Source organism: Astatotilapia calliptera, chromosome 4 (genome assembly GCF_964374335.1).
Source record: "Astatotilapia calliptera chromosome 4, fAstCal68.1, whole genome shotgun sequence".
Classification (NCBI taxonomy): Eukaryota; Metazoa; Chordata; class Actinopteri; order Cichliformes; family Cichlidae; genus Astatotilapia; species Astatotilapia calliptera.
Genome location: NC_137425.1, coordinates 27,335,964 through 27,359,484, shown reverse-complemented (window position 1 = coordinate 27,359,484; position 23,521 = coordinate 27,335,964). Strand labels below are relative to the sequence as shown.

Here is a 23,521-nt window from a genome sequence, read left to right as displayed (position 1 = left end):
GGCTTGTCTCCGTCAGCCAAAATCTGGAGGAAATGCACTGCCCCATTAGGCATCTTGAGAAAATCCACAGTTGCGTTCAGGATTATACAGTACATAGATCGTTCTTTTTCTTTTTTACCACATCTGTTCTCAAAAAAACCAAAAAAATCTGCAAAGCACTCGATCTGTGCTTCACTGGGTGGCACTCGGTCTTGGCCTTGCTCCCTCCTGTGCTGCTCTCAACCTTCCTGGTGCCCTTCTGTTCCCCAGCTGGCGGCCTCATGCCCTTGCCCTGCCCATGCAGCTTGGCATTACCCTCTCCAATGTTTTTTTTTTTTTGGTGTGTGTCTGAAGCAACACGTGCCGGCTTGGCGTCAGCGTGTGAGGTATGCGCTGCAGGTAGAAGTCAGCTTACCACGAGAAACGCTCACCCTTTACAGGCCTCAGATCAGTGTGATGTCACCCACAACAGCCCCTGAACCACTTACTGCACTAAATGAGAGCCATTAGCCGTACAAACAAAGACTTAAAGACTCGGTGTCATTTAATCAAAAAAAGGGAGCAGGAAGCACAATTAACATCAGGGCTAAGGTGTGTCAGAGAGGGGTCAGGTTATAACCGTGCAGGCTCATGTTACAGTCGCGCAGTCAGAGTCCCGGTGGTCGGTGTAAACCTAATGAGAGTCAGTAACCCCAACCTGGCTGCAGCCCGCCCGCTCCGTCTGATCTCCGTGGAAGACAAAGTGGTCTGCCTTCCACACCAGGCATCGCTATGAAGAGCAGGGTACGCTAGCCAGTTAATAGTTGGAAACCTCTCTTTCTCCCTCTCCGTCTGCTCTTTTTCTCTATACCGCTCTCCCCCATTACATTTGGTTTTTCCTCCCTTCAATAACGTCTGCAGTGGCATATTACAACTTGGAAATGGATTTTAAAAGGGAGTAGAAAAGGGTGCCAGAATGGGAAAAACATGGATTGGCTCAAGGGAAGCAGATTAAGTGGGCATGCCAAACCTCACGCTTTGTAAGAAACAAGAAAAAGACCCCCTTTTTACATTAATGCCCTGAGTTGAAGACCAACCGCATAGTGGAGGGAAATCAAAAATCCCACCCTCTTCGAAAGGGAGAATGAAAATTCCAGGCGGTGAATTGTCACCTCATATGGATCCTTTCCCCTTCGGTGTCGCTGGAGTGAATAAGGCTGTAAGGTGCCGTAAGGTGCTGTGAGGCTGTCAGTGTCATTGCTGCAGGTCTCTGTGTGCTCAGGGAACTGTAAAGCCAATTCACAGGCCTGCAAACATCCTGTAACAGCAACATAAATCCACTAATTCAGGCCTTTGTGTTTGGTAATGGATGTTGTGCCGTACTATGTAGATGTGATATGATAGGATTGATTGCTCTGAAGATCACTGAGGCTGCTTTCTAGCACCGCCCTGCCACCCAAACTGTCGGCCGACGAGCCGCTCATCCCATGTTGCCTCTGTTGGTGGTCCCTGGTGTAAGCTATATTTTCCCCTCACTTCTCTCTCTCTCCCTCGCTTTTTTATAGCTAACACAAAATTGTTCCTAATTCGCTGCTGCTAGAGGGGGGTAATTTGCGGCTTTTGGCTGAGTGTCGCAAGCCCCAAATTTGAAAAAGCTGCTGAGTTGAAGGCGTTCTGTGAAACGCGGTAGGAGCAACAGTAGGGAGAGGAGACAGAGAGGGCCTAAATTCAATCAGCTAAAAAGGGAAAAACAGCAAAAACATGATAATCCTCAAAAGGCTGAAGGCTGCTATGCAATAATAACTGTAGGGTTATGTAAGCTGTAGCCACCAATAATTATGGCTCTTTTAATGAAATGACGACTTTAATGTCTCCTCTTTTATTCCAAGTTAATGCGATTTCCTTTTTGCTCATATTTTTTTGTCGTACTATCTTGGCTAAAAAACTGTAGCTCGTACTTCACTTGTGTTTATTTTGTCTTGTCTTAAATTCCTTTCGATTAAAAACAGCTACAGCTGATTCTCTGCTGCAAAAATGCTATCTATGAAAGCAGAAATGGTTGCTTCTTACTAATGGCAATTTAATGACGAGCCGTATTCTGGTTTAGCTCTGTATGATGGTCAGCAGGAAGCAGTTCAGTTTGGAGCACCTCAAGGACCTGTGATCAAGCCACTTTTATTTTCTCAGTAACAACAATTTTCTTCATTGCTATCCAAGCTCTCTGCAGCTGTGGCTCGTCTTACCAAGATGTACTTAATTAACTCAAAATCATGTTTAATATTTGGCAGTCTTAGGTTATTAAACTCTGACGAGCTTCCTCCAAGTTGACTTCTCTTCAGTCAGCCGAAGACAAGCCAACATAAATAGTTTCTTGTTATAATTAGACATTTAAATAGTTATTTGACTCAATAATTGTCTTTCTTTTATAAAATTTTGGCATGTTTGCTAGTATGTTTGTTAACATTTTTGTTCTTGGGTAAACGAAATGCACCATTCTCATTTGTCCAAGCTAAAGCTATCACCAGCAGCTAGCTAACTTAGCTTAAGGTAACGACTGCAAACAGTAAACTAAATCCCCAGTTTGTGTTTTAAATGTTTTTACATTCACTTAAGGAACACCATATGTAATATTTGGTGAGCTGACTTTTGTTACTATTGGATAAAGCTAACATATTTTCCCCTCTGTTTAAAATTGCTTTGCTAAGCTAATGTTGACATCTATTGTTTGTAAAAGCAACAGGGACTGTGATGATTTATTTGATTTGATTTGATTCCATCAGCACAGTACCAACACTTTTGGAATCCAGTTATTGCAAAGCACTGACATTTGTAACCAGTAAACTAATTAAGTGAATTAAGTGGCCGGCTTTATCAATATTTCATTTGGATCAATGGTACTTTTCAATATCAGAAGATGCTATAGTCGCATTTCTGCAAATGAGCAGCTTTGATAATTTAAAAAAAATAAATAGAAGTTATGATTTGAAAAAATTGTTTTGGTAAAGGTATTGATAAGCTAACAAAGATTTTGAGACAGCTAGCTAAAAATAATAACATAAAATAGCTTTTATCTCCAAGTTGTTCAATTTTAAAGCTGAAAGCAGATAAATGAAGAAAAAGCTAAAAGTAGTATATGGCTGAAAAAGATGCAAGTATTAAAATAAACAGCTGGGGGAAAAATATCCAGATTTGTCTAAACTGCTTAACAACTCTAAAAGAATAAATAAATAAAATATATTTTTTTATTCTGACCTACTGTCTACATGACGCTGGAAGGTCATGCAAACAGGAAGTACGAGTTTGGTTGGCCACTAGCTGTGTTGGTCACAGTGTCTGGATCTCTCTTTACACCCAGTGCTCTACTTTCCCAGAGCGAAGGGGGCTGAGAGCTCTTCCACGGCCTCGTCGACACAAGCGCCCTGAGAGGTGCTCATTCATTTTGATTAACAGGGCCTTCCTCGCTCTCATCCCGTCCTCGGTGGTTCGCGCTCTCCTTGGGGGAAAAAGCCCACATGGATGTTTTTCTTTTTTTATCCCACATGGTTTTTCACTTCCACAACAGCACGTCATTACCCGCGTGTTTAAACACTTAAGAACAGTTTAAAAAGGAAGGAGAGGAGGTGGCGGTAGAGGAGGAGGAGTGAAAAAACACTCACGAGCAATGAACAGTTCTACATTAACTCTGTATCACTCAAGGGAGCTGTAAAGGCTGCCCTGTAAGCGAAATGAAGTCAATAAATAAATGTGGCTGTTGTCAGATGTCTGGAACCGCTTGAGAGGGTTTCAGCAACAGGGCAGCCCACCATGTTGAAATGAAGGGTGATAAGTTTGGGCGGCCCCGCGGAATTAAACGCTACAACTTGCTGAGTGCCATTGACTAATGAGGGCGGGTTTGCCGCATGATAAATTCAAAAACAAGAGGAATGTTTGATCTGCAAGAAACCACAGTTTGTTGAAAGTCACAATGCCTGCTCAGCTCCGGGTGGGAAGAGAACACCATCACAAGACAGAGGAGGTTTATTATTTTATGCAGATCCCACATGAGCAGCCTCTGATAATGAAACTACTCCCCCAGAGGCCTGCTTTCACTACAGTCAATCAAAGCACATGTGACAACAAACAGAAGAAAGAGACAGGAACTGTCAGTGGACCGCTCCAGTTCATGACTTCATTGGATTCAAATATCTGTCAAAACGCCAACTTGCTGTGATGCGACTGCAACTCTTACTTGGCAGGCCGGCCGCGTAAGAGAAAATATAAAAGATGTGGAAAAGCAGTAGCAGCTGGACGAGTGTTTTGCCAAGTTAAAGCAATTGATCGCGAGGGTCCAAGGAAGAATGGGTGGGTGAGTGGGTGGGAGCATGGTTCAGAGGAAGCGGCAGGTGTGGGGAAGAGAAAACACAATCACATCTCAAGTCAAACAAATCCGTCTCCACTGATGGAGATGGATAGAGGGTCAGCATTCCAATCCTTGCTGGAGATCCCCACCGCGTAGCCCCGGGTCCTCGCTCTCACTGCTGCTGCTGCTGCTGCTGCCACTGGGCCAAACATCTGGACGGACGGGGAGAAAGGAAGTAACAAAGAGGAGTGGAGGGGAGAACGTTTTCCAGAGATGAGTGAAAAAGGTGGGATGAACTGAGGTCAGGAGGAGAGGTGAAAGGTGTTAGAGGAACAGGCTTGTTTATCTTGGGTACTCCCCGTGGAGGAGGGAGCCCACAAAAGTGAGCTTGTGTTGGTGGGGGAAAGTTCACACCCTTCTTGTGGCTGCCTTTTATTTCTCTTCATCTTCATCTGGTTCGCTTTGTCTCTTTGGAGCATTTTTCTATCATCATCTGGCCAGCTGAAGGTCAGAGGCTGCGGTAAATGGGGGTAACATTGTGTTTAATCCTTCACCCAACACTTCAGCCTCTTCTATCAGTCATCCTTCACAGTGCAGAAGCCTCTAACTGCCTGCTAAAAACTTTGCTCTTTTATTTATTTATTTTTTCTTTGTGTATTCCCCAGGAGTCCTATAAAAGCCTGTGCAGCTCTTGTTTTCTCTGCAAGTCGAAGGATGAACTAGAGCTCATAAAGAGAAAACTCAGAGGGCACACTGAGGTCCTGGGCTCTGTAAAAGGCGGGGGCAGCAGCTCTGGTGCTGGTATAGTGGCAGTGGAGAGAAATGTAGAGTTATATAGACACACACACACTCCACACCTTGGGAGCATTTGATCCCCGTGAACACTGCACGGCCCGGAGAGGACACGCTCTGTAAATTTTCCTCGCTCCTGCGTGCTGTGTTCTCTGTAACAGCAGCCTGAGCTTGTAAAAATAAAAAATAAAAACCACACACATGACAGGTGCCAAAGTCAGGAATGTAAAAAAAAAAGTGAATGATGAAATATTATCATGGTGCTTGCTTGTTATTTTTCTTTATTTTTTCTTGGTGTCGTGTACTTTGAGAGAAAGCGTGTGCCAAAGTATTAGCGTGTGTATTCCACGTGTATGCAGTGCTGGGATTTGTTACTTGTGACAGTTCTGGATAGAAAAATATATTTTTTATTTAGTATTATTAGCAAGAAATGGTTAAAATATCAACCTTATGATGAATTGTTATAAGTGATGGACACACTGTCCTATTGGATTATGAGTACTAATGCAGTATTTGGCATAATAATTGGTATGTTACTGTTTTATTTACCTCCGAGCTCATTTACCTATCCTGTTTTTCTTTCAGCTCTTTTATTAATTGTTCACATTTACACCAAAATCCAGTAATATTAGCTGTTTCAGTAGTTTATCTGTTACTTTTAGCCATTACCTTTTTATGTGCTAATGTCAGCTATTTAGCTATTGCTAATAGCTAACAGTTTTAACTTAGCTTAGCTGAACACTTTCAGCAGTTCCCCTGTTTACTTGATATCAGTCTCTTAAGTTTTATATTCTGAAGTTTTATTAATTTCATGCTTTTGCAATATGTAACATTTTCTCTCATCCTCTCTTAATTTTTAGCTAGCTATTACCGTTTATCCATTAGGCTACTCTTAGCTAACAGTGTATTCCCTGTTGACTTGCTGACCTGTTTTCTTGTGTTCTGCTGATCATATAAATCAGCATTATGCATATGTTTTAAACTATATAGTCCAAAAAATATTTTTGTGGGACTGAAAGGTTGTTCAGAATAAGTTTTACTAAACCTCTCAATTACACACTGTTGTGGACAACAAGTAGCCTAGCATAAAATCACATTTCCACTGTCCAAAGCCACCAAGCAAATATGTGAACAAATATATTAACCAAAATGTGCTTGTATGCCTGAGATTTCTTCTTCTAAATGTGCTTAGTTACATTCTGCTGCAGCTTGCATGTGTGTGTTTTTACTGCTGATGGCACAGTGGAGGATTTATTTGAACAGATGTGAACTCTCAGTACCAGAGTGACCTCAGGTCCTACTTGGCTACACTGCAGCTGATCTCTCTGCCCTGGAAAAATAACACTCAGTTTAACAGACTGACCTGTGGAGGAAAAAGCTCGCAAACACACTGTCTAATAAGTCGAGGAATAAGTCTACATTTCCTCTCACAAGTTAACTGAATCTCTCTGTAACCTTATCAGAGCGTGCCTTGCTGCAATGTGGAGTGCATATGTCAGGGCATGTCCTTGTCTTCTGTGAAATATCTCAGTTACAGTAACCAGACAGTACAGTAAAACCAGAAGTTATATTCCTTTCAAAGTCAGATATATGGCTCGGGATTTATACTCTCATTGACTGAAAATGGAGGGTTTTATACCAAATGCACTGCACATTAACAGCGTTGAGCATGAGTTAGAGGAGTCCAGAGGTTGCCGACAAGAGCCATAAAGGAAGTGAATTTATGTCTCAGAGTGATACAGGCGGGAGGTCAGAGGCAGAGTTAAGTGTGTAGGGTCGACAAGGATGAAGAGACAGCAATGTTTGGATAGAGGACAGGGGAGAGTGATTCTAATTTATACCCCACTAATTGGAAACAGCAGAGTCCTGCACCTGAATCGCATTTTCGGCCCTGTGGCCAGCGCTAGGCCTGGGGGACGTGGGAGGGCGATGAGGGCTTTGGGGGGGTGGAGGGATGGACTGGAGGTTAGGGTCAGTGTCAAAGGCAGCATTGTTGTTTCTATCCCTGCAGCCAGGACAGAGGTTTTGTGGTGTGTGCGTGCATGTGTGCAGATTTGGAAACGCAAGATGCCCGTGTCTGAGCAGAATTAGTGTGTGTATGTTTGAAATGTTCTGGGGGTCATGTTGTTGTGACAGTCTTGAAAACACACCACACACACACACTAACGAGGCTGGAGCCAGAGTGAGGACCACCCTGGTGCAACAGAGCGAGAGGAAGGAGGGGGGAAAATCAGCTTAATGTGTCATGGTTTCAATCTGACACGATCTAACATATGACATGGCTGGACTTCAGCAGTCTTAGCTTCCTAGTTAAATAAATATGACAGCCTCCTGAGGTAATTACCATGCTGTGACCAAGTTGAGTCATAGCATCCGTTAATTATGAGATGGGCCGTGTGATTACAATCCCTTTTTTTTTTGTTAAATCCATGCTGCGAGTGAGTTTCTGATGTCTGTAATATTTCAGTGAGTGATGGTGTATTCAGATGTTGGCTGTGACTGGGGTCTGGCATTGTGCTTAAAAGTGAAGTAATCTTGGAATTTAGATTGAAAAAACACTGACTTTGCTCGATGGGCTTCATATCGGCACGATCTGTTTGCACTGCTAAGCCACAAGTCAAATCCGGGCCTATGCCAGAGATTCCCACCCAAGGGCACTGGCGCTGTCCCACAAGAAGGTAGTTAAGTGAGGTCCATGAACTGTATATGAAAGGTGACGCCACCTGTGTGTTTGTGGACTCGAGATGAGCAGTTTGTCTGTGACTATCTTATTTCATTTCATTTTTTTTCAGGGGGTGGATCTGCCTGAGAAAAAGTAAAGAAACAATCCCTCATACTAAGTGAGCTGTCAATCAAAAAGTAGCCAAAACTTAAAGAATCCTCTGTTTTATTATTTATTTTACTCTGAATGGAACCATAATTGATGAAATGAAATTCATAGTCACTGAAACTTGTAATTATTGCTTAAGACTACAAATTAATTTAGAAGGGCCATAAATAAGGTGAAAATTTAATTTTCTAATAGTTTTCTACACAATCTGCCACCAGAGGAGTCGCCCCCTACTGACCACTAGCAACAATGCAGGTTTAAGAGACTTCCACATTAGCTTCACTTTCATCTGTCTTTTCTACACATTCTGAGTATCTCAACTAATTTGGAAAAAATACAAAGTATGTAATAGATATTGATTAAAATATTCAGAGAGTCGATACATTTGAAACATTTGCTACATTTGAATTGCATGAAAATATGACTGAATTTGAATGAATTTGGCTTGTAGTGTAAAAACATTTTGAAAGCCCAGAAATAGCAGAAGAGCTCTACATAAATGCCAGTCTATTTAACAATATATATAACAGAGTGAAATGGGGCAAAATAAATTTGTCTAAATGAGCCCATTAGAGTAAGGTAGCTTGCGGTCGGAAAGGAGCACTCAGGTTTTTCTGCTGAAAAAAAAAAGGGGGTAACACGGGCTCTGAACTAGAGATTTATGCCTGTTTTTCTAACACTGCTGTGTGTCTTTGTGCGTGCGTGCTTATGTGAAAGCAACGCATCAATTCAGTGCTAAGTGACGAGCTGTCAGCTTTCACAAAAGGACAGACAAAGACCCCCTTAATACGAACGATGCACAGTGCAGATAAACACACATAAACCCCGAAAACCAAATTTCTTGAAAAAAAGGGGGAAGAAATGGCGGCTGGATTTAGACATATGGGGAACATATTGGTGGCGGAGATCTGATCACACGAGTTTCCTCTGAGGAGAAGAGAATACAACAGGATTTAGATGTGGTGGGGGCTGTTTTGTTTCCCTTTAAGTGTGTGTCAGTCGTCTGCCCTCCTTGAGGATGTGAGAGAAAACGTTTCTCTCTGCTTCATCGCTCCTCTTGATCGACAACTTGATAGCCTGCGCACATGACTGAGTGTGCGCAGGCCAGAAAGACACACGCGCACTCGTCCCACTGTAGTGGTTTGCAGAGAGACAGTTGTCCTATGATACTGCTTTTTTTTGTTCTTTCCACCTAGCATGTATTCTGTTGACTGAGCTCTGAGCGCACATCAAAGCCACCACAATCTGTCTGTTTCTCTCACGATTTGCCCCCCCACCACACCACGTCGATCTATGACTGAGCACAAACCATGCACAAACTAAAACACATTTGTATATGTGTATGGTACGGGAGGGACTCTGCATTTTCTTTGATCACTGTTCATCTGACATTGAATTAGTTCCTTTGTAGCGTTCAGAAACACGATCGATTTGTTATTTGACGTTGAAATCCTTGATTTTAAAATAGCCGCTCGTATTCTTTCCCTTTGACAGATCATGTTACTTTTTTGTGTTGAAAAGACACAGAACCAAAGTTAGTGCGTGCGGGGTATCCCCAGTTTTTTCCTCGCTGTCTTATCATTTCCACATTGATTCCACTGCCCTCTCTGGGCTGAAGTAAAGCCACTGCAGCTGCACATCTTAATCTTACTTTTCCCTTCATCCTGCCTGTCATGTTTACTCCCTGTTTCTCTCCCTCCTCTCTTCTGCAGGATGCATGGTTTCAAAGGGACCACAGAACAAATCAGAGGCCCATCCCTGCGCACCAATGGCCTGTCTCTCATTTCAGATGGAGATTGAAGGGCACGTCTGCTCCGGGGGCGCCCACCGCCCTGAGGGCCTCTGCGTCTCCCCTGCGTGAGAGCTGGACCGCTACACGCACCAAAAAACCCGTCGACCCCCGCAATCGGCTGTCTGGTGAGCTCAGTCGCTGGAAAAGCCCTAAAAAGCCTCGCCTACATCCCTTGTTAGCTCAAGGCCGTGTGTGAGTGGAGTGTGTTTTGGGTTTGGCGTCACTTTGAAAAGATATGACAATAAACGGGCCCTTGAGCAGGAGTTATTATGTGTTTGGCTGAGAAGCGGGAGCTCGTGTTGCCTCGACGGAAGCTGGATCTTTCCCAGCGTTGTTTTGAGGTGCTTTGGGTTTGTTAGTCATAGCTTACTGTAAAGTGCCTCCTGAGACGCTCCTATTTAGAGATTGTTTTGTGCGCCTCGACTCTGAAGTGGTATCACGGGCCAGCTCCCCTGGCTTTTTCCTGGGGGAGGATGTGTCAGGCTTGTATGCATCTGCAAAAAAAACCCAACAAAAAACCTACAAAAAAAACCAACCGAGGCCACAGAAGATCAAATCCAGGTTTGGACGACGCATTGTATCAATGCGAGCTGTGGCTCCAATCTCCCAGAGTATCTGTCTCCAGCTCTGGTCTTTCTAGGCCTCCATTAAGCTCCTCTAGCTTTCATATGACACGCCGATACCCATCATAAGCTGCATGACAGCATATGGACCTGAGTGACATTTGATGTACGTGGCAGGAGCGAGTGCAGCTCCTCTTTGCGTCTCCCATTCATGTGGTGGAGGGAGGATTAAGACTTGATCCAATAGAGCAGAAGTGGAGGAGAACGAGCCGGGGTCAGATCTGCCTTGAATTAAGTCAGTGTTGCAGCAGGAATAATACAGTCACCTCCCCCAGAACCCAATAATACTACTGAAGGATAATGTGTGTGTGTGTGTGTGTGTGCTTGGCCTGTGCCGAGGCTGCGACCAAACCACAGGCTGGTGTCCTTTACAGAGAATAGGGGTCTCTGTTGACGGTTCAAACACAGCCCGCGGCCCCAGCTTCAAAAAGGCCCCCAATCATCGCACCCACTTACAGCCAACGGCGCATGTCACTTAATGTGGACCACACTATCCATCAATTATGGTGACGCTCAGGGGCCATCTAACACCCGCACCGCAGCTCCGCGTAGTGAGTTGTCTTCTTCTCTGACTGAAGCCCCCCTCCAACCCCTCCTGCAATCCTCAAAGCCCATCTGCTGCAGGAGGTGCAGCGTGAGGCCGCTAACTCCTCAGAGCTGTCACACCAGCAGAGCTCAGGCTTTTCTGCTTCTTTCATCCCGCGATGTTTCGCTCCCTAAAGCTCATCCTCCTGCAAACGTGGCCTCCTGCAGTGCGCTTTAATAGCTCACTTCACCCCTTTTCTCATTCTGATTGTCATCCTTTTTGCACCATTCCCGTCATGCCATAGATTCCCTTTGAAGTGTCCCAACAGTAGGCTTATCCGCACGCCTGTAAGACACACGAGCCCGTGACCTTACCCTCCTACTAGCTGTTTATCTGTCCCTTGGCAAGCGAACTGAGTTAAACTGGAACTCATTTATCGTCATCCGATTCTGACATGTTGCCACGGGGTATTAGTTAAGCCCCAGTGCCTTTTTGGCATCCAAGTGTCAGAACGTATGTTAAGGTTGTACGAGTGAAAATAAATGACTCAAATGTGGCGACCATATTGGGAAGTTCTCTTTTAACAGACGGATGCCGGCGGGGCGTACAAACCTGAACCAGACCGCACATCCGAGTCTCAGCTCTTTTCCTCTTTCTCCCGTCTCCAGTCGCTGTCCGCACAGGACATCTTCCTCTGTCACATCTGGAGGGGGGTGTGGGCGAAGAGGCTCGGGTCAGGCCGGAGGGGACGAGGGTGGCTCTCGTTCCGGCCGATTCGCCGAGCTGTCCTCCCGCTCGAGTCAGCTGCTCGTACACGTGCAGAAGCTTTGGTGTGCATTCATGCGTGTGTGTGTGTCCATCAGAGCCCTAACCTCAGCAGCTGTGTGTGATTTTGTATTCATATCATCTGGGGGGCTTCTTTCTTGTTGTAGTTTTTTTTCCCTTTCCTTCTTCTTCTTCTTCTTCTTCTTCTTCTTCCTGTCTGTGCTGACACCTTGTTCTGTGCGCTGGAGGCCCTTTATGGTCAGATCATGGATGGGAGCTGCTTCGTGTCAGCTGCACTGCCTCTATTTCTGAGTTTCCACTTCATCTGGGAAATAGTGCACAGACGCTTTTCTATTTTCAGCAGTGTTTCAAATTTAGGAGAAAGGACATCCATGCTCTTTTTTTAATAGCTCATCTTTGTCTTCCATGTTATTTCTGCCATTTTAATTTCTTCTTCTTTTTTGGTTTTCAAAGCAGTTTTGGTATGAAGTGTTACTAATTGACATTCATGAAGGTTCTCTCATATTTAAGTGCACAGCCTTAATTCATGCATTTCAAAAAATAATTGGTGGGAAAAATTATCCCGTAGCTATTGGATATAAAATTTCAACTAGTTTAAAAAAATGTTTATAAGCCATATTTGAGATTTTCAGTAATGCCTATATTCATGTACTGCAGTTAGTAGAGCAGTCTGTAATGGCAGAGAGAGACATGGTACTCAGAGAGTTTAAAACTTTGAGAAATCCTTTTTAAACCTTATTTTTGAGAGACAATGATCAACCACTTTAGGCACCTTTGACAGCTGATCACATGAAATGTTTTAAGTCTGCTCTGACCATTTAAATTTGAATTAATTTAGGTAATACTCCAAAATAGCTCCCCAAATATGTGCCCACAGGCAGGGCCGAGTGGGAAGACTTTGATAATAGATTGCATAGCTGATGAGTATAGTGTCAGACGGCTCACTGTAACTACCTACAAAATACTAAGTTTGTAAGAGTTAGTAAAAAGTAATAAATCACAGCTTAAATGGTTTAAATACAAATGTGACTAAATGATTTTTAAAAAAGAAGCGTTTGGAAAATATGTAAAATGTTAGAAATCAGTCAAAAAACATCTGGTGAATTTTAAAGCTAACATAAGAAAAATAAAAAGTCTGGACTCACTGTTTAAAATTTTACATTTCATATTTAAACACTTTAAAATTAATTTCTAACACTGCAGTAATTACATTTTAAAATGTAGAAATAATTAAATGAAGCATCACATAACTTTTTCTTCTTCTTCTTCTTCTTTGTTTAATGATTATTTCCTATCATAGTCTGGACCCGCTGTCGAATACTCCCCGCTGGACACACACAGACACAGACGCACAGTCGGACGGGGCGAGCACTGCTTGGTAAACAATCGCAGCCACACATGCTCACGCTAGGAAGGAACATGAAAACAGCACTAATGGGAAAAAGATGAGAGGGCTCACAGCGAGCACACCCAGAGAGGAGGAGGAGAGCGAGCCGGCAGTCGGACACCGCTCGCTGCCTCAGCCCTGCATGCCGGCACACAAAAACAGCCCTCAGATAGAAAGATAGTTCCTGAGGTCACACTGTTTAAAAAAAAAAAAAAAAAAAAAAGGAAAAAGATTGGTGGGTTAAAAAGCACTCAGCTGATTTACAGCCTCTGTGAACTCGTGTGATTATTTTATCCGAACGTTATATTATTATAATTTTGCTGTACTACTTTATTTCTTTCCAGCTATTAGAGCTAAATTACCTTAAATTATTTTTGCTTTTTTGTCAAATATATTTAGAATGTTTTATTTACCCACAAATTCTTCCAGTTACAATCTGGCAAACAGTCATATTTATTTGTAAATAAAAAAAAACTAAATAAAATTTTAAACATGTTTAACCACTTGCCATAATGGTCGTGCGCTGTTCCTGTAAAAAAAGAAGAAGAAGAAGGACGGCCTTGTGCTGTGAGGGGAAAGAGTGTGTCATCTTGTTTATTTTCCTTTGGTTTGCTGTCTTTTTCCAGGCCATGGGGCGCGATGATAACAAAAAATATTGCGGGCGTCCGTGTCTTCACAGCGGACTGCCCTCCCCCACCACCACCACCATTACCACCACCAGACTGGATCCGACGGGGGACCGCAGGGCCCTCGCAGCAACATTTTTGCCGTGAGGGAGAGGAGCAGAGAAGTTACCGCCTGTGAGTCAATGACGGCTCGCTGCTGATTCCCCTCACATGTTTTGCTTGTTTTTTGGGGGCTTTTTGCTTTTTTCATACAGGCACAAATCAGCTCCCCTCTCTGTCCCAGTGAGGTCTCATCCTCCAGAGTTAATACTGGCCGCCGTCACAAGCTACGGAACTGGTCTTGATTAGTGCTACTGAACTGAGATACTTATGTACGCCACATCCTTCTGGAAAAACAAAAAAAAAAAATAATAATTACACTCCCAAAAAATTCTCATTAATTTTTCTCCAGACTTCCAACTCCGTCTCCGCGCTCTCTGCCTTATCCGTGGTGTGTATCCACTAAGACTGAATAATATTTGGACAGGTGTTCTTTCATATACATTAACTTGAAGGAGTCTAGCGTGCAGTTTCATAAAGCAGGGGGGAAAAGAAGCATATCCTGGTGAGTGGGTTCTGAAGTTGGTGCTGTATGCTGTAGTCTGTACTGTATGTGTAATCCCTAACAATAAAAAACTGTTTAGCACTAATTTTCCTGTACTTTTAAAACCTTTTTTTCCTCCCCGTTTCAGACAAGAGGAGGCCACATCTGGAAGACAGATGTAGTCCCAGAGCTTGTTCTCTCCCTTTGACTCTTGCTCTCTCTCTCACTGCTTCTCACTCACTCTCTCTTTCTCCTGTCCTTCCCTCCCTCTCCTCTCTTTTTGGGAAACATGAGAGCCGGGCTAATTCTCTCTCTCTCTCTCTCCCTTTTTCTCCCTGCCTTGCTCTCTCCCTCCCACCCTGGCCGGACCACCCACATTCGGAAACGCCTAGCTGCTCCTGAGGCAGAGCCGCCGGCAGCTTAGAGAGACCAAGAGGCAACAGCGAACAAGAGAGATGTAAGGACGGGCCATGATGGACGGTTTAAGCAAGAGTGTCAATTACTGCCGTGTCAAAGCCATTGTGTGCTGCTGAGAGAGTCTGAGGGACTCATCTGCTCCAGCGTGAACCCTGGGCTTTTGTTCCTCGCACCACAGCTATCTATATCCATTCATTTTAATCTGCAGTATGGTAGAAGCCATTGTAGAAAAGCATCTCAAGAGAACACATACATACTACAAGTAACCACAGCTCATCTCTGTGAAGAACAATCACTTCAGATTAAAAAAAAATCACACTGGAGTGTACTTAAAACAGCAGCTTTTATTTGCTTGGTAGGCAGTAAATGATTATCTTTCAGTTCACCTCAGAAAACTTCAAACTTCTATATAAAGGTCAATGTCACCACCTTGTGGATTCTTCTTGGTATTGCCTCCTAACAAAAGTGTTTCAAGCCTTCCCTGTGCCCTCTCTAAAAAGCATAAAACAGGTTCAGGAGTTGTTACTTAATGATAAATAATTTCTTTAGAGATCAGTAATAGTCCACTCATAAGGACGAGCTGCTTGCAAGGTTATGAATAATCGATTTGGCTGTTGTATGATATCCTTTTTATAGGAAAGTTAAAAGGATATTCAAAATTTTCACAGTAATGGGTTTAGATGCAGTTAGTTTGACGAGCTAGTGTAGCGCTAGCTCTGCACTCTAGGTCAACTCTTTTAAGCTTGTTGATTTTTACGTTTTCGCTGACTTTTTTCATTGACAGAGGAAGGGAGGGAAAAGGGAGGGGAAAACACAAACAAACACAGCAAAGTCAGAAACTAGCTTGTGAACACAGCAGCTTAAAAGTTTGACATTTTCCTCAGAAGCTGATGGAGATCAAAAATAGAGCTAAAAGGAAAGGCAAGTTGGACAGAACCAGCCACCCCCAAATAAATTTTATTATGTGTCTTTTCACTGTGTCAAGAACCAACTATTTGCCAACGTGAAAAAAAAAGAACACTGCTAGCAAGCTTGGTTAGAAAGCTGCATTCATCAGGACATCTCGGATGCTCTGTTAGGTCCCAGTCACAGAGGCCTCCACAACCAGCTGATAACTAACGGTCTTTAGGAAAAAAATGTGCATTCCCTGATCAATTGGCAAGTGGCTGCAGAAGGTTGCGTGCTATCACTAGTTGAAATAAGGTGTGTCCAGTGCTCCACTGAAAACCTCTGATTACTTTGGTTACAGCAAACTGCTGCAGTCTCCCACAGTTTGCATGGAAGACAAGTTTTCGCTACCACTCAGTGGTTTGTTTACAGACGAGATGGCGTCTTCATGTACTTGAAGTACAGAAAGAGGCAAAGATCTGAGTCATGCCGACAATATTGAATACTAAGCTAGCAAAAAAGACAGCGGCAGTTACATTTGAGAACATACCAGCCGAAAGATTTTTCAAATCCAGCAAACCCGTAAATAATTGTCCTTATTTACGGGTTAAAACTGATCTATAAAGCATTATTTGTAATCAGGGAAACATGTTATTTTGTGTTAGTGGGTAAGCCCACAGCCCAGTAATACAGTGGTTTGTGGAACACAGTAGAGTGGCTTTAAGGTGCAACTTAAACATGAGATTGCTTCTCATTTAGTTTTCTCTGTTTTTCTTCGCCCCACTTCAGTAGCCACAGACCCCACAGTGGCCCCAACCATACCTCCATACGTCCCTCCCACGAACAGGCCGACCAGTGACCCCAGCAGCGACTCCCTTCTCACCAGAGAGGACAGCCACCTAATCCACCCAGTCAGCTTTTCCCACAAGCCCCCGAGGAAAGACGGAGCAGAGGTGGAAGGTGAAACATCAGTAGAGGGAAAAATGCTATCTACATCCACATTCAGGTCACCTATGCTCCTCTCTGCTTCTTCGCGGACCTCTTCCAATTCTTCCTCATTCTCCAGTTGGGAGTCTGTGGGAGACACCTGGTCATTCAGCTCCTCTCTTCTTTGTCTCACTATCTCTGCCTGCCTCTCTCTCACCCTTTCCTCAGCCTCCTGGTACAGAGGGCAGCTAAAGTGTAAACCCCCACTCTTCATAACTGCCTGCTCGACTTTCTCCAGCAGCTCCTCCACCGATGTCCTTCCATCTTGTTCTCCACTGCGGGCTTCCAGGGTGTGGTAGCGCTCTCCACATCTCTCCACCAGCTCCATTAGGTCCTTTCGCCATGTGACGAGGTATTCTTCCAGCTGCTCGTCCTCATCCAGCACATCTGTGTGGGTGAAGAGTATGATGGTATTTCTGCTTACAGCAGAGGAACCAAAGAGCTTCTTCAGGACATCCAGTGCCTTGGCCTCTTCATCAGCCGGCTGGTTTGCTGGGACACAGAGCAGAAAGGCGTGTGGTCCAGGGCTGGATGAGGCAATGAAGGAAGAAATGTAATTTCTTCTTTCCTCTGAGTTACAACCTGAACCGTACCAGGCTGGACTAGAGACTATCACCACCTGCAGAGACGTGACAGAAGCATAAAGAAAAAGCAATTACAATTGATTACAATGCACCTGTTTAAAAAAATGTCTTATTTACAAAGATTTTTTTTTTTACTTTGGTATTCTTAAACTGAACTCACTACGTGAATGAAGTTCAGTCTGTGTGTGCATGGCAATTCCAAAATTTCTTCACAAATTTCATGGATATTTACACTTTTATAAGGATTAAAGTCAGTAAATTCAGAGATTTACTGAACACATTTTTCATGTTGGAAACAAAAGCACTGAAAAAATATGAAAAGACTGAACTACATTGGACTGCACTGTTGAGATACCTTTGCATCTTTATCTATAAGTGTGTTTAGGACTTACTCTTGTCTTAATAATACACTAACTCTATAGCAAACCCTAATATTACAGCCTTACAGAATCCACTACATGTTAGCATCAGTGGTTCTGCTGATCCACTGAAAGTTACTACAACCTGCAGTTTGCTAGCTCCCTTTGACCTGTAAATTGTTCTTGGATGTCAGAATTTGAATTGCAGAAGCCAGTTTAACACAGATTTATGGATCAATCTGTTACCAGTGAAAGCTATGGAACCAAGGAACAAATCTCAGGGCTCAAACACAACTAATTCAAATTACTACTTGAGGCTGGCTCCAAAAGCGAGTCGATCCTCTGCTGTTAAAATACTCGACTCAGAAATGAAAATAACACATTTACAGCTAAAACAGTTTTGGTCTCAAACATTTATTCACATCCTTATAACAATTGTATGTTTGTATAATCCACCTATTTGAATTTTTTAAGGCTAGTCAGTTGAGTTCTTGCTTGTGGCCCTTTGGCCTGTTTTTAATAGCTTATCTGACAAATAACAAAGCTTTCTGTGTGGCACAGCCCGTCCGAGAAGTGTGCACTCCAGTTTTGGTTAGTAAAACTTGAGTATTTTATTAGTTTATTACAAGGCATTAGCCAGTATCTCTGTTCATACAGTTTACAGATGCAGGTTGGCAAGCAAGCTTGTTAGCATTAGCTTATGATACAGAAATTCACAATCTTGACCTAATACGGGCACTTCTGACTCGGAAAAAAACAAAAAAACAAAAACATTGGTGGAAGCCAAACCCTAATGTTAAAAAATTAAGATTAAAAAATGTGGGTCACAACCACAGTGGCTACATCCATCTTTTATTTACAGCCTGTGTATATCTTAATCTCCCTCCCCTTCATCCTCCTGTCCTTGTCCATTGTCAGCAGTTCCTTCACACTAATAAATGTATCTTGCCTTGTTTGCTTATATTAGAATTACACTAGGCAAGCATTTCACAGCAGTATAATAATAATAATAATAATACATTTTATTTAAATAGCGCCTTTCAAAGCACCCAAGGACACTGTACAACAGATAAAAACTGGAAATATACACAATGGTAAAAATAGAAGATAAAAGTTAAAACATACAGAAATTTAAGAATAGGCAATTTTAAACAGATGAGTTTTGAGGGTGGACTTAAAAAGAGAGAATGAACTAATATTTCTGAGGTCCGGGGGTAGGGAATTCCAAAGTTGAGGGGCAGAGCAGCTAAAGGCCCTCCCTCCCATTGTGATCAGACGAGCAGAGGGAACAGAGAGAGAAAGAGAAGATGAAGATCTGAGGCAGCGGGATGGGAGCTTCATCTGTAATAAGTCAGAGAGGTACGGTGGAGAGAGAGAATGAATAGCCTTGAATGTATACAGAATTATTTTAAAATGGATGCGAAATTTGACCGGGAGCCAGTGAAGTTGCTTCAGGATTGGGGAGATGTGGTGGGTAGAAGAAGTCCTAGTAATAATACGGGCAGCAGAGTTCTGGACACGTTGGAGCTTGTTTATAGATTTTTGTGTGAGGCCAAATAATAATGAGTTGCAGTAGTCAATTCTAGAGATAACAAGATTATGGATGAGAATGGCAGTGGCGTGAGGTGTGAGGAAGGGGCGGAGGCGATTAATGTTACGGAGTTGGAAATATGCTGCACGTGTAATATTATTGATATGTGAGTTAAAGGATAATGTGCTATCGAGAATGACACCCAAGCTTTTCACAGAGGGAGAGATAGGGACCAGCGAGTTATTGATGGTGAGAGAGAAATTGTTAATTCTGGATAGCAGTCGTTTAGTGCCGACCAGAAGAAGTTCCGATTTATTGCTGTTGAGTTTAAGAAAGTTGGAGGAGAACCAAGAATTAAGTTCAGCTAGACAGAGGATGAGGGAGGGTGGAGGAAGAGTAGAGTCAGGTTTGGTAGAGAGATAGAGCTGGGTGTCATCGGCGTAGCAGTGGAACTGAATATTATATTTACGAAAAATATGTCCGAGTGGAAGAAGGTAGATGATGAAAAGAAGGGGCCCGAGGACAGATCCCTGGGGCACCCCAGTGGATAAAGGAGAAAGCTGAGAAGTGAAGGATTTTAATTGAATGAACTGAGTGCGGTCAGATAGGTATGATTTAAACCAGGCTAGTGGAGTGTGAGAGAGACCAATAGAAGCTAATCTGCTAAGGAGAATGGGATGAGAGATGGTGTCAAAAGCTGCACTCAGATCAAGAAGGATAAGGATGGAGAGGAGACCAGAATCAGCTGCTATAAGAAGGTCGTTTGTTATTTTTATAAGAGCAGTTTCAGTGCTATGTAGAGGACGAAAGCCAGACTGGAACTGTTCATAAAGGTTATTATCAGTTAGGTGAAGATGGACTTGTGAAGCAACTATTTTTTCAAGGATTTTTGAGAGAAATGGTAGATTGGAGATAGGACGAAAATTATTAAAGTTGTTGGGATCTAGACCAGTTTTTTTCAGAATTGGGGTAATAGCAGCAACTTTGAAGGAAGCAGGAACAGTTCCAGTGGTGAGTGAAGAGTGAATAATAGCAGATATGAGGGGAAGGAGAGGGAGTAAGCAGGCTTTGACGAGGACAGTGGGGATAGGATCGAGCTGGCAGGTAGAAGGCTTTGATTTATGGATGAGATCAGCAATATCAACTAAGGATGGAAGTTGAAAAACAGAGAGGAAGTGAGAAGGGGGAGAAGTTAGGACAGAGAAGCTACATTGAGCATTAGGGTCCAGGTCTAAGTGTATTTTATGAATTTTATCAATAAAGAATAGCATTAGAGCATCACAGAAGTTAGATGAATAGAGATGAGCAGTGGATGATACATTTATTAGTATCATCCACTTTGCCTTCCTTGGAGGCTGTAAAACAAATTTAACTGCATTGACCACCCAGCAGATTCAGGTGTTTGTTTTTGCTTTGGTGTGAAGGCTAATGGTAGAATTACTGAGCCTATTAACCACATTTGTTTGTTTTTTATATATATAGTTGACCACATGAGAGCAACAGCTGCAAAGTGATGAATATATTTAGTATCAGTGTGCATCAAGATTTCACACCATAGAGTACATATAACAAGGCTATGATTTTACAACTAACGCGTTAAAACAAACCCAGGTCTGTTGGCTCAGTTTCTTTTGGCTGGTGCGAGCGCTGTAAACCAAAGCCTTGAGCAGATACGCCCCGAGAGTTTCACAGTTGCTTATTGGTTTTTTTTGCAAAATTTTGAAACCCAGTCATGCTTAATTTTGTGGGTTTTCTTAATCATTTAAATGTGCCTGGTTGGTTAAGCACACATTTCTTTTTTCCTGTGAGGTAAGAAACTCAAATGAATACTGCAAAACTGGCTTTTAAATGCATTCGTGCTCATTGTTGCGTCTGAGTACATCAGATTGCATTTCAGATGAGAGGATTCAGTGATGTCGACATGCAAGAAGGTGTTTACAGGAAATGCCACTGGACAAAATTCAGACCGCATCTATCATCTGCACGATTAAGCAGCAGCACGTTAACAAGAAGAGAGAGAGAGAGAATTTATTAGGAGTTACATTTTCTTTCACACAAACATGTTTCTGTTATTAACCATTGTAACCACTGGTGTCGCCAAAACAACCAGAAATGGATCCTTAATATTTATCATGTTTATATGTTTTTAAACATATATGTTTAAAATATTAACACAAGCCCTTAAATCCTTCATGTAAATATGCCACACAGACTAATTTTCATCTGCAGTCAATGGCAGGTTTATGGCAAACATTAAGACAAACATGAATTTGATGGTCAGTTTGTCGTCTTCACCACTGTAGCTGACAGTTCTTCAGCAACCTGCTACTTGATTTTAGCATGTAGCTGTAAACCAATCAGGCATAACATTTTAACCACTGTCAGGTGAAGTGAGTAACACTGATTATCCCTTGATCGTGGCAGTTTTTAGTGGGTCCTGACTCCTGCCCACCACCAAAAGCTTCAACAATGAGCACATGAGCACCAGAACTGGACCATGGAGCAATGGACGAAGGTAGCCTGGTCTGATAAACCACATTTTCTTGTACATCACATGGATGGTTGGCTGCGTGCGCATCCCTTAACTTAGGAACATCTAGGCTCATGATGCACTGTGGGAAGAAGGTGAGCTGGCAGAGGCAGTGTGACGCCTTGGCCAATGTTTTACACGCAAACCTGGGATCCTGCGAACCATGTGGTTACTTTGACATACCTACCTAAGCATTGTTACAGAACATGAACACCCTTTCATGGAAACAGTATTAACTATGGCTGTGGCCTCTTTCAGCCGGATAATGGACCCTGCTACCAACCAAAAATGGTTCAGGAATGGTTTCAGGAGCACAATGAGTTTGAGGTGCTGACTTGGCTTCAAAATCCCCAGATCTCAATCCAATCAAGCATCCGTGAGATGTGCTGGACAAAGAAGAACAATCAATAGAGCCCTCCCCCCTTCACATTTTGATGCTAGATCAGGCCTTCAGGGGTCTAGTGGAGTCCGTGCCTCGATGGGTCAGGGCTCATTTTGGCAGCAAAAGGGGGACCAACACAATATTAAGCAGGTGGTGATAATGTTATGCCTGATTGTTGTATAATCATATTATGAACATACATCTGGCAGGTTACAGTAGGTGGACTAAATGTAGGTAAATTATTACTTTATAGACTAAACTTAAAACTAAATCATATTTAATCTAAATTGTAATAATTTTGTCTGAAACAGGCCTCTTATGTAATGAGACACTGAGTCTCAATGACCACCATTATAAAAAAAAGTTAACCAAAAAAAAAAAAAAAACATAAAACAACAGAGGACCCAAAATTGAACCCTGGGGTACTCCGATATTAATGTTAACTGTTTAGGAAATTAACACATTAATAGATAATAAAGTTTTTGTTTTTTTATTGACATTTATACTCATATTTTAAGGTATTGTATTTTGTAAACATCTGGCTATAATGTTTCAAAAGCACAAAAGAGACATGCAGACTTCAGAAATAAGCAGGTGAACTTATAAAGGACCACAGTCCATACTCGTCAGTTATTGTTACCTGTCTGCCCGCGACTTCCCCTCTGTGTTTGCTGCACTCCTGGACTGCATCATCATCTGTGTCCTGCTGGTAGTCTTGCAGGCCGAGGATTTTGCATATTGCAGTCTTCTTCCCTGCCCCACTCCGGCCCAGCACCACCAGCCTCAGCTCTGCTCAACAAGAGAGAGAAAAAAACGTTTTCATGACACGCTGCACTTATTTCATACACTGAAGTGTGCTCACTTTAAAGGGACCGAGTTTTTAAATTCACTTATAGCCCAAAATAACTGCCATGTATAAGCTGTCTGCTCTTTATCGTGCGAGTTGTTTACAGAGATAAGGCCCACCCTGTTTGCCGGGTGTGCGTGTCGTAAGCTCGTCTGCTACATTGAGCTTTGAAGCGTTTCACCTCAGCTGGCTGCGCCCTTTGCAGCTGCTGCTTCCCGTAAACCGACCGTGGAGGAGCCGCGCCCCTAACTTTCCTTTCTTATTTCATGGTTTCTGTCCCCGAAACGCCACATGCGAGACAATTTATCAAACCTACCTGACTGTGTAGCAGATGCTGACATTTCTGTTCCTGCTCGCTGTCGTATGTAGCGTTGAATCAGGCGTAAACACACACTTCCTAATTCCTGCGGGCTGACTCAGCCCTGCCTCTGACACTGAAGTTCACTCCGCCAGAGGTGAACACAGCTCCATCTGTTGTGGGAAGTGTTGATGGCACCATGCGCACATCAGGGCATGGATGTCCGAAGTTTACAATTGTTAACTCGGGGGGAATAATTTACTCAGTTTAACTGGATGACTTTATTTATCAAATGACCAGTTGGTTTTTGAGCATAGACTTCTTACTCATAAGGTAAGACAGATAAGCCATTTATAACTGCACCAATCCATCTGCTGTTAATGCAAATATCTAACCAGCCAATACTCAGTGCATTTAGAAATGCAGACATGGTCAATATGACCTCCTGAAGTTCAA

General features: G+C 42.8%; 2 protein-coding genes across 2 annotated transcripts in view; one reads left to right on the top strand and one right to left on the bottom strand.

Moving 5' to 3' along the window:
- LOC113021272 (uncharacterized) overlaps nucleotides 1-13,813 on the top strand; it is a 35,023-nt gene extending 21,210 nt beyond the window's left edge. Inside the window, exons 2-4 of the mRNA XM_080301001.1 lie at nucleotides 9,632-9,836; nucleotides 12,947-13,024; nucleotides 13,660-13,813. Of these exons, the coding sequence (XP_080157127.1) occupies nucleotides 9,632-9,836; nucleotides 12,947-13,024; nucleotides 13,660-13,676 (300 nt within the window). The 3' untranslated portion in view covers nucleotides 13,677-13,813. The remainder of the gene's footprint in view (nucleotides 1-9,631; nucleotides 9,837-12,946; nucleotides 13,025-13,659) is intronic.
- Nucleotides 13,814-14,983: 1,170 nt separating this feature from the next.
- Nucleotides 14,984-23,238, bottom strand: LOC113021257 (GTPase IMAP family member 7). The gene is made up of 3 exons (XM_026165816.2): nucleotides 23,084-23,238; nucleotides 22,561-22,709; nucleotides 14,984-17,153 (listed from the first exon to the last, which is right to left on the bottom strand). Exons 1-3 carry the CDS (start codon nucleotides 23,106-23,108, stop codon nucleotides 16,299-16,301), a joined length of 1,029 nt encoding a protein of 342 aa, XP_026021601.1. The 5' UTR covers nucleotides 23,109-23,238; the 3' UTR covers nucleotides 14,984-16,298.
- Nucleotides 23,239-23,521: the final 283 nt, after the last annotated feature.

Excerpts from the sequence above, each read along its gene's own strand:
- LOC113021257 (XM_026165816.2), bottom strand. The coding sequence starts at position 23,108 with ATGTCAGCATCTGCTACACAGTCAG. Across the intron at positions 22,710-23,083 it reads AGCATCTGCTACACAGTCAG|AGCTGAGGCTGGTGGTGCTG; the intron begins GTAGGTTTGATA and ends CTTGTTGAGCAG. Across the intron at positions 17,154-22,560 it reads GGGAAGTCGCGGGCAGACAG|GTGGTGATAGTCTCTAGTCC; the intron begins GTAACAATAACT and ends ACGTCTCTGCAG.